The following is a 10,046-nucleotide window of genomic DNA, read 5'->3' as shown; positions in this document are numbered from 1 at the left end:
TCACACCTTCATGCAGCATTATTCCAACTGTGTAGTGTTTGAGGGGCTTCTTGCATGCACAGCCTGTTTCAAAAAAGATTTAGATCTGGGCTTTGGTTAGGCCATTCCACAACCCTCCATTCTTCCTTTTGAGCCATTCCTTGGTGGATTTACTTGTATGTTTGGGATCTTTATCCTCTTGGAAGGTCCACATTTCAGCTTCAACTTTTTGGCAGATGTCCTTACATTCTCCTCAAGCACTCAACTGAATGAGAATTGAGTTGATTCTAATACTGCAAGTTGGCCAGGCCGTGAGGCAGCAAAGCAGCCCCAAACCACAATACTTCCATCATACTTTACAGTTGGTATGATGTTCTTCTGATCAAATGTAGTCCTTGATTTTTGCCAAACATGGCTTCAGGTACTGTGGCCAAACATCTCTATCTTTGACTTGCCTGTCCGTAGCACATTGTTGTAGATGTCGTGGTCCTTGCCTAGATATTAGTTTGCAAACTTTTTTCTTGCCCCAATTTTCTTTTTAGACAGCAAATCCTACAGGCGCACCTCCAATGTAGGTCAAATTTGTGCAGTCTTGTTCTAATGGTAGATGAAATTTTGGAGTTCTTAAAGACTTCTTTTAGCATCTTACAGTCTGTTCTGGGGTTAAAATTGCTGGGGCAACCTGGCTTGTACATGTTGCGAGTGGTTTTAAATCTTCTCTTCTTGTAGATGATCTTCCAAACAGTGGAACTGATTTCTAATATTTTGGAAACCATTCTCAAACCACTTCCCAGGCTCATAGGCATTCACCTTCTGAAGGCCTCTGAGGGCTCTTTTAGTCATTTTTAGATACTCAAACTCCAGTGACAAAGAGCAACCCAGAGCAGATGTCTAAGGCTTAAATAACACTCTCAAAAGTACTCAAAGGTAATTTTCCAGTATTGTAATAATTTTTTGGTGGGCCCCATACAATCATACAATACTACTATATATACACCAATCAGGCATAACATTATGACCACATCCTTGTTTCTACGCTCATTGTCCATTTTATCAGCTCCCCTTACTATATAGTTGCACTTTGTAGTTCTACAATTACAGACTGTAGTCCATCTGTTTCTCTGCATACTTTCTTACCCCCATTTTACCCTGTTCTTCAGTGGTCAGGACCCCCATGGACCCCCACAGAGCAGGTACTATTTGGGTGGTGGATCATTCTCAGCATTGCAGTAACACTGATGTGGTAGTGGTGTGTTAGTGTGTGTTGTGTTAGTACAAGTGGATCAGACACAGCAGGGCTGCTGGAGTTTTTAAACACCTCAGTGTCACTGCTGGACTGAGAATAGTCCGCAAACAAAAAATATCCAGCCAACAGCGTCCTGTGACCAGTGTCCTGTGACCACTGATGAAGGACTAGAGGATGAGTAACACAAACTGCAGCAGCAGATGAGCTATCGTCTCTGACTTTACATCTACAAGGTGGACTGACAAGGTAGGAGTGTCTAATAGAGTGGACAGTGAGTGGACACAGTGTTTAAAACTTCAGCAGCACTGCTGTGTCTGATCCACTAGTACCAGCACAACACAAGCTAACACAACACCATCACATCAGTGTTGCTGCATATATAGTAAGGGGAGCTGATAAAATGGACAATGAACGTAGAAACAAGGAGGTGGTCATAATGTTATGCCTTATCGGTGTATATATACATATTTGTTACGTACATAATGAAGCTTTTCAAGAGCTGTTATAAGAAGAGTGTCTCACCGGAAACCACAGTTCAAAACAGACTCAAGTAAGGTGTTTGTTTATCTCCAAATCAGTGATGATCACAGTGGAAGCGTGTAGGGGATGTGCTAACTTGTCATCTGAAAATGCCCTTGTTCCCCTGTGTTCCCGTGTTCCCCTGTGTTCCCCTGTGCTCCACTCTCCATGGACTGAGACGAGAGCATGGTTTACTTACTTTCAAAGTCTTTTCTTCCAGCCCAGCATCTCATGCGCCTTTTTCCTAATTAGCATATTTCAATTTCCTGTTCCACTGTGGGAGAGACAGCTAAACAAAGCGAGGGAGACCCAGGGGGAGAATAACACAAGACAGGCGCAAAGAACGAGACCTGGAGTGCAAGAATAAGAGAAAGGTAGCATAATCACACAAGCTGCCTTAAAGTTAAAGACTCTCTTGGAGATCGACAAACTAAAATTCATCCGTTCATTACAGTGAAGGAGAAGAAGGCATTAAATGCCTGAAAAAGTATTCTGATCAATGAACAAGTGCACAATCTCTGCCTCTGTATCTGCATTCTTTCCCTCACTATCTCTTTCTGTGACGTGTTTCTGTGATGTCTTGGACTGGGCGCTGATGTTGCAAGGAAATGCTTCTCTCTCGCTCTCTGATGTCTTCCTTACGCGATGTGGTGGAAAACAGCTGAGGCTGGGCCATAGCACAGACAGAAGAGTGGGTAGATGTGACGAACTCATCTGAGAGTGATGAGTGATTCTAGTACTCTGAATGGGAGCATTCTCTCAAATTCAGCCAAACACCCACTTAGGTGGAACACAGGAATATCAACTAGTGTACAGAACTATACTCTCAGCCTTTGAACTACAAAAAGCCAATCAGTTCACATAAGCTCTGCTTAATGCAGATTGTTATGCTGGATAGGGTTCCCAGTCTTAATGGTTCAACATTCATTTCATCTATTAATATGGACAGTATTACACTTTGCTCGTCCTAGATTTAAATCTGTGGCTTTTGCAGCAATTTGGGCAAAGTCAGTTGAATGTGAATACTGGTTGACCTTTAACAGGAAATATAGCATTCGGAAATGTTTAACTGACACCTAGACCACTAGTTATTAGCTGGCGGTTGAATGCAAAGGGGAATTTTTCTGTGCAGAATGCATTATGAGGTAATGCTAATCATTAGAGGAAGATGACTTATCAGCATGTATAAGTGTTAAATTGCTTTGTCTGTCACTTTTGTTCTTGAGCAGCTTTTGAAAAGTCCCTTTTTCCTGCCCTATCTAATATTTAAAAAGAAAAAGTACATGAATGTTAACCAAGCAGCCTTTTTGGGATTTTACACTCTTAAAAGAAAAGGCTCATGAAAAGTTCTTGTTTTGGGCACAAGGTTCCTAGAACAACCTTTACTTGGTACAGAACCCTTACAATTTCATTTTTCATTTCCAAAAATCGTTCTTTGAAGAACCATCCGTTGGAAGGTACTTTAGGAAGCCAGTAGTGGTTATATTCTAAGGAAGTGCTCCAAAGAATTGAATTTTGGGCCCATTTACTTTTAAAGGTTTAATAGCACAAACATACTATTAGAGTCTCATTATCTGTCTCGCCATACGAAAGTAGTACAGACCAGCCCCCCACTATCACCATATTCATATATTCTTCAAACGCTGTTACTCAGCTGAGAGAAAACGTGATTAAGCAAATCTCAGTCGCTGACACTCTTTCACTTTTGAATCATAATAAGGGTCTCACAGCTGAGTCACCACAGATGAATACAGTACAGTAAAGTCAAGCAACCCCACAAGTTGCGGTCTACCATTGTTTCCCATTGCCACAATAGGTTAATGGAGGGATGAGTAGAGGGTAGATAAGGGGAGGGCCACTGGGGGCCAATAAAGTATGCTATATGTTTATGCAAATTCGGCCTGACTTCACATCAAATGTTTGCTCTTTTGTCCTTTGTGGGAGCCCACATTTGACTCAAACTTTCTGATGAGGGGGGTTTGTGGAGACTATGCTAAAAGCGTATGCTGACTGCTATGTCACTCCCACTTACAACAAGAGTCAACGTTACTGTCAGTGTTAAAGAAAAGCTTTTATTTCAGTTCATTTTTTAACACAGGAATAAAGCCTTCTGAGACAAAGCGGTTTTCTCAGTGTGGCTTTGTGAATACATTCAAATGTTTAACCCTTAGAAACAGCTTATATTTAAACAGAGAAATACAAACAAACCAGAAAACCTTGTACAACTCTGTCAGTATTACCTGAGATATGTTTAACTTAATAATGGAGAATTTACAGCAGAGCTTCTTTCCTAGAGACATTCAGCTAAAGTGATTTAATTGCTGTGCTCACTTTGTCACTGTTTAGTGGCCCACAGAGTAAGAATCATTCTAAAGATGCTCCTGAAACAAAAAAAAGGCAATGTAGATAACATAAAGGTGCCATAAACAAGATTCTGAATGAATCAGTCAAATGAAATAAAAACAAATGGAGAGAGTAGAGAAAATATAACAGATAAAAAATGACCTGAATGGAAAATTGAGCTGAAAATGCATTCATTAAACAATACAAACATGTTCACAAGGAGAGTGTAAAATAGTAAACAGATATGATCTAAACTGAAAAAAAATGTTACAAGACATGGTAAAAGTAAATGTGATGTCAAAAATAATGTTTACATTTCTTAGAAATAAAAAGACATTTCATCCCTAGAAACAAAAAATGTCAACTGTAGTGGTTTTTCGAGTTTCATTATTGGTCCACTGAGTAAGCAGCCATGTAATAAAGGGCAGATTTGAGCCTGATATGCAAAGTATATGGAAACGGTATGTAAAATAATAAAAAAAAAAAACTTTAGTTAAAAATTTTAAGCTAAAATACTTAAACATGCTTCTGTGGTAGAATCATTGAAACATGAGTAAAAATGAGGGGAGTCACTGCTGTGATTTCTGTACATATATAATATGTAATGAGATTAATGAGTAACTTTTGTCAAGTCATATCAACAATAATACATTCATATAAACTCTTATATTGAAATAAACTAGGCCAAACACTTAAAGTGTCATCATAAATAAATTAGGAAAAAAAGATACCCCAAAATAAACACAACACAAATATATACAGTTTAAAACTGGGTGTTTCATACTCATTAGTATCCTCCATAACTTACCTAGAAGCATGGCCTTTTATTCTTTTCATGTAATATTGTTCTATTCATAGACCAACTGAGGCCAAAATCTAAGAGTGGACACTTATAATGTTACACACAAGATACCCATACAATAAAAAATACTACAATATAAAAATATATACATGTACACGTACACAAACTGGTCATACAGTAACACTATGAACTGATTTATCGACATTTAGTATGTTAATTTTGCCTGTTTTTGGGTTTCAAAAAGAATTTCAAGACTGTTGAACTGTTCAACTGTTAAATAACCATCATTTCTATTGTCACTTGATATAAGGTGGCAACTTCTAATGGTGGGTAGTGCTCTCTGTGTTTTGAGGTATGACCAGCCTTTTCCCATATACAGAGTAGAATCTGTAATAAAATGAACTGCAGTATGAAGTATAGCCATTTGTCCTTGAGAGAAAAAAAGCTTGAAAACAGAGCCACAAAAATGGAGAAAAAAAACTACAACTTAAAGAGAAGATTCACAGGAAATGTACTCCTTCATTAAACATTGTGATGATACAGACTTTTTTGCCAACGGTTTTATGAAGTTAGTTCAAATTGATCCTAGAGTTGCTGCAAAATATGCTGGACTTCCTTGACTTTTTAGTATTTAAAAATATAGACTTGATTAATGGGTATGAATGGAATGTTTTTAGTCTTTCGAGGAGAAATCTTAAAGACACTTAATGAGAGGTACGAGAATGAGGAACTAACAAATCATTTTCCATGAATCTGGCCTTTAAGAAACATTTATAAATGTGTTCTTCTACAAAGGTGCAGACGTAATTCAGTGAAAAGTGAACTCAGTTTCCCAGATAGAAAATCAGTCTGTACATTACCACTGTCACCCTCAACATTACATCCATGCAGGCAGTAGACAAGGAAGACTTCAGCTGAGTTTTATTATGCCCAGGTACGTGTTTGCCTTGTCCAGTCTGACTGAAGGCCTGCAGGTAACCTTCAAAATAGTTCCTCCAGATATAAGGAATCCCTTTCCCATAAATCCTGTAGACCGTGATCCATTAATATGTCTCTCTAAGATAGTTTTTTCTGATTTGAGGCTTTTGTCTGTTTCATGTAAAATGTCCAACTTAACTGTGTAGGTCACATTTGGCTTCAGGTTCTCCAGGGTCACTTGCAGGTAGAGGAAATAATTGCCATCCTCCTGCACTTCCACTTTAACATTGCCTTTAACATTTTTCCACTTCAGTTCAACACTTCCATCAGCACTTCTGTCTGTGGATTCTAAGAGAAAAGAGAAAGAATATTGCTGGTGAGAACACTTCATAAAAAGGTTTCAACAAAAAACTATGGTGGGTCAATATGTCTGAGGACTTCAAAATAAAAGGTCAGTCTTACCAGAGAAATCATACGTTATTAGTTCAGGGTGGTTGCTCTTGTCTGGGACCTGTGGAGACAGACAATCATCTGATTCTGCACATGGCTATCAACAGCACTATGAAAAGTCATAGACAGAGCTGTCTCCAAGAGATATCAGTTAACATGTAGCATATCACTGTTGTTGGAAGAAAACCGTGTATCTCCAAAATGATATCTTTACAGGAAAAGGAAAAAACCTACTTTACTTTTAACGTAAGTCAATGGAACCAGACTTTTTTCCCCAAGTCGTTTTGGGTGGTTTCTTTTGGTCCATTCATCATGAAATTTACATACATTATAAAGGGCAACAGACCTTTTCAAATTTTGTCAAAAACTGAAAAACGACAAAAATGGAGATATGAGGTTTTCTTCCGACAGCAGCAATATAATACATATAACACAGAAATACAGTAATTATCAGATGGTCTGTTGTTGTCCAATATGTGGTTTTTGGCCACAAACAATCAAAAATCAAACTTGTTTTGTTTGGTGGGATGGTGATCTTTGTTTTTTGCATTGATTTTTAAATGCATGTCACTGGTGTATTTTGAATAGAACACAAGAGTTTCCCTAAAACAGAAGCATCTTGCCAGTTCCATAACTTAAATAATATGAATTTACTGTGGAGTGACTCTCATTGTCTGCACCTATCATGTACAATACATCAAAAAGGAGAAGCTGTGACTCATAGCAGAATATCCTGCCTTGTCTCATCTCTGTGGTTATTTCATTTGCTCACTGAAAATTACTAAGACATGAAATACATTCCCCTCCCCTTTCCCAAAATGGGACAACTGGTTCCACTGCACTGCCCCTGCCTCTAGATGCAGCACTGATGCCTGCAAATGAATGCAACATGATAATAAACCTTAACCTCCCACAAGGCTTCACACCTTGGTAAACACTGCAAGTCATGTTCTGGATGATGGAACAAAGTGATATGCCAATTTGATGCTGAGACATGCTGACATGTTACCAGGCACAAACAAACTGCAGTGGATGAACACAAGAAACCCATAGAGCTACTGTGTACTTTTCTTTCTAATTGAGTGCCCTTATGAAACTGCTGAATCTGTATATGTATTTGCACTGAAAAAGAGAAACAAACAAGTAAGTGCACTGTTGGGAGAGCCAATGGATTCAGACATTCACTCGTTTCATTTTCAAACACAAGAGTTTACATGTCACATAGGTGTTACTACTGAACTGAACCACTAGAGTTTCTTCAGATCTGTTCTATTACACTGGCATTAAGGATATTTAATTAAAGGCTACAAAACACTCCATTTTATTTTTTTAGCCTATGTTTAGAATCTGTTTGAATATGCAGAGCATGTTCAGGTATGCTCCTTGGGCCCTCACACTCTATAGGTCCATGAAAGCTTGTGCATGGAAGCCTCTGACTCTTGCTTTATTACAAACTACCCAAATGATTCTGTTCGAGTCTGCCACTGACTTGTTACGTGTTGTCTCTGAACAAACTGAAACAGGCATTTTTTCAGTGATACGTCAAAGATAACTCATTTACGGAAATGTTCTGTTACACGTGTGAACTTCACCTTTATCTTCGGTGACAACAGTTTACATTGCAATGTCTGCTACTTATGAAGTCCAGGGCTATGGAGGTTTTGTTTTCTCCTTTTCTCAACATTGCCAAGCTATATTTAACTAAGCCAAACTATCAACTGTGAACATTTTTATTTGCCTTTTTGTTATGAAAAATAATGACTGAAGAATCACTAAAGAATGACTTTTTATAGGCATTTCAAATTGAAATTAGAATTTGGCAACTGGCTCCTGATGTCAGTTAATTTACACCTCCAGTGTACATCTGCAACAAGTATAACTGTGTTACTCAGCAAGCGCTGATTACACATTTAATTTAACACTGTCCATTTCACTGATCTCTCAAAACAAATCTAACATTCATGTCATGCCTTACTTTGGTGACAGTACACAAGCTACTGCCAAATAGCACAACTTAAACCATAACATACCACTTTGTTGGAAGGTCTAGGAAGGATGAACTGGAGAGAGATGGAGACAGCGACGCCCAGAGTCATGAAGAAGGACCACACTAGCAACAGCCAGACCAGTCTCCTCAGATGGGCCACATGTGGCCCGTTACTGCTGTCCAACTCCTCGTGCTGCCGCCCAGATCCAGACATAGCGCAGCAGATGACACACAGACAGTCTGCTGCCGGGTAAAAGTGACCGGGAAGAAGTGAGACTCCGGCGATAGATGCAAGCGGGACGCTGACAGATGAAGCAAATGTGGGAATGAAGAACTAGAGAGAGAGAGAGAGAGAGAGAGAGACAGACAGTCTGGTTCTGCTCCTTGCCTTCAGCTTGGGCTGCTGAGAAACCTCAGACTGACTTGCACTTCCTGTGCTGCTGGGTTTTTGCGTGGAGGGTGAATTAAAGGAGTGTCAGCATGCATGCGTTGTGTGGCTTCCTGAGCAGGTGTCCTGGAGGAGAGGTGTAGTGTACTTTCCCCCCAGAGTACTGGTGATACAAGTGAAGGAAAGAGAGAAAAGGCAGAGAAATAGAGAGAAACACCTCCCTCCACGTAAAGGGACAGGCCCTCTCTCGCAAGCCGATGTCAGATAGAGGAAGCAGACCGACGCAACAAACAGAAGCCATAACTCTGCGGAAACATGCTGCATCAAAACAATTACGCAGAAAAACATCATTGGTGCCGCAAAACCTCAACTCAAAGATGGACAGCATGGAAACTCAGGCAGATAGCCTACGGAGATATGGGAGAGCCATTCACATTATCTTTAAACTTCCCATTGTTCCGTCACCCTTCTGTATTCTCTTTCTCTTTCTTTTCCAAAAAAAAGCAAAGGTCTGGAGTAAGGATTCCCCTTCTAAGGTATGGGCAACACTCGACCTTTAAGTTTAACCTCTACTATCTTCCTGTGGGTCACTGACCTGCCTTGATCAGATCTAAATGATGATAGATGGCTCTGAATAAGCGGAATCCTTCTTTTACACTCATGACTGTATATATTAACAATAGCTTATTGTGTTCTGAGAAAGGCTGTCTGTCTTGTGCAAAATTCTGCTTGAAATGCAAAAAAAAAGAAGATAGTGAGGTTCAAACTAAGTAAAAGTTTAGTCATGATAAATCACTGAGTAATTAAGTGCTCTTTTTTTTTTTGCATGTTGTCTTTTGTCCAGGACTTTCCATCATGATAATTCATCGGAAGTGCCACAATTCTACTTCATTAATAATTTCCTTGGTCTGATGTTGCATCACAAACTTTTTCTCGTCAGAAATAACTTTCTGAATCAATAAACAGTTTCAGATGTGGCAGGGCCAGGGCCAACTGGCGGGCCCAAAATTGTATTATATACTTATATAATCTAAGAATAGCTCAACTGCACGGAACTTCATGTACTGATACTGAATAATAAGCCTTAGTATGTACTAAGGGGCTAATCAAAATTGGAGTCATGAATGAGATGAATTCTGTATCAGTGTTAGCTGAACAGAATCTATTTTAATTTCATTTTTACACTCAAATGCACACAAAGACAAGCCTAACCATTTCAAATGTCCATATGTCAGACAATAAATTCTCACCTTCTTATTGTTCTTTTATATACATGTCTTGACATGTCATGTCCTGGTCTGTTTAGGCCTGTGGTCTCTCTGGGAAAGTTTCACAAAAAGAAAATGACGTCAAACTCTTTGAAGCTCCTTTTTGAACCTCACAATCTTTCTCCTCAACGTGTCTCTCTACAACT

The 10,046-nt window shown here is 39.1% G+C and overlaps 1 protein-coding gene across 1 annotated transcript; it reads right to left on the bottom strand.

Annotated features, from left to right (window-relative positions):
• Positions 1-5,342: 5,342 nt before the first annotated feature.
• Positions 5,343-8,701, bottom strand: tnfsf18 (TNF superfamily member 18). Its single transcript, XM_036565732.1, has 3 exons — positions 8,288-8,701; positions 6,270-6,318; positions 5,343-6,155 (listed from the first exon to the last, which is right to left on the bottom strand). The coding sequence occupies exons 1-3, from the start codon at positions 8,456-8,458 to the stop codon at positions 5,800-5,802; spliced, it is 576 nt and encodes a 191-aa protein (XP_036421625.1). The 5' UTR covers positions 8,459-8,701; the 3' UTR covers positions 5,343-5,799.
• Between the last annotated feature and the right edge of the window lie 1,345 nt (positions 8,702-10,046).

Source organism: Colossoma macropomum, unplaced genomic scaffold (genome assembly GCF_904425465.1).
Source record: "Colossoma macropomum unplaced genomic scaffold, Colossoma_macropomum, whole genome shotgun sequence".
Classification (NCBI taxonomy): Eukaryota; Metazoa; Chordata; class Actinopteri; order Characiformes; family Serrasalmidae; genus Colossoma; species Colossoma macropomum.
Note: the sequence above shows the minus strand (reverse complement) of the source record. Positions and strands in the feature narration are given on the sequence as shown.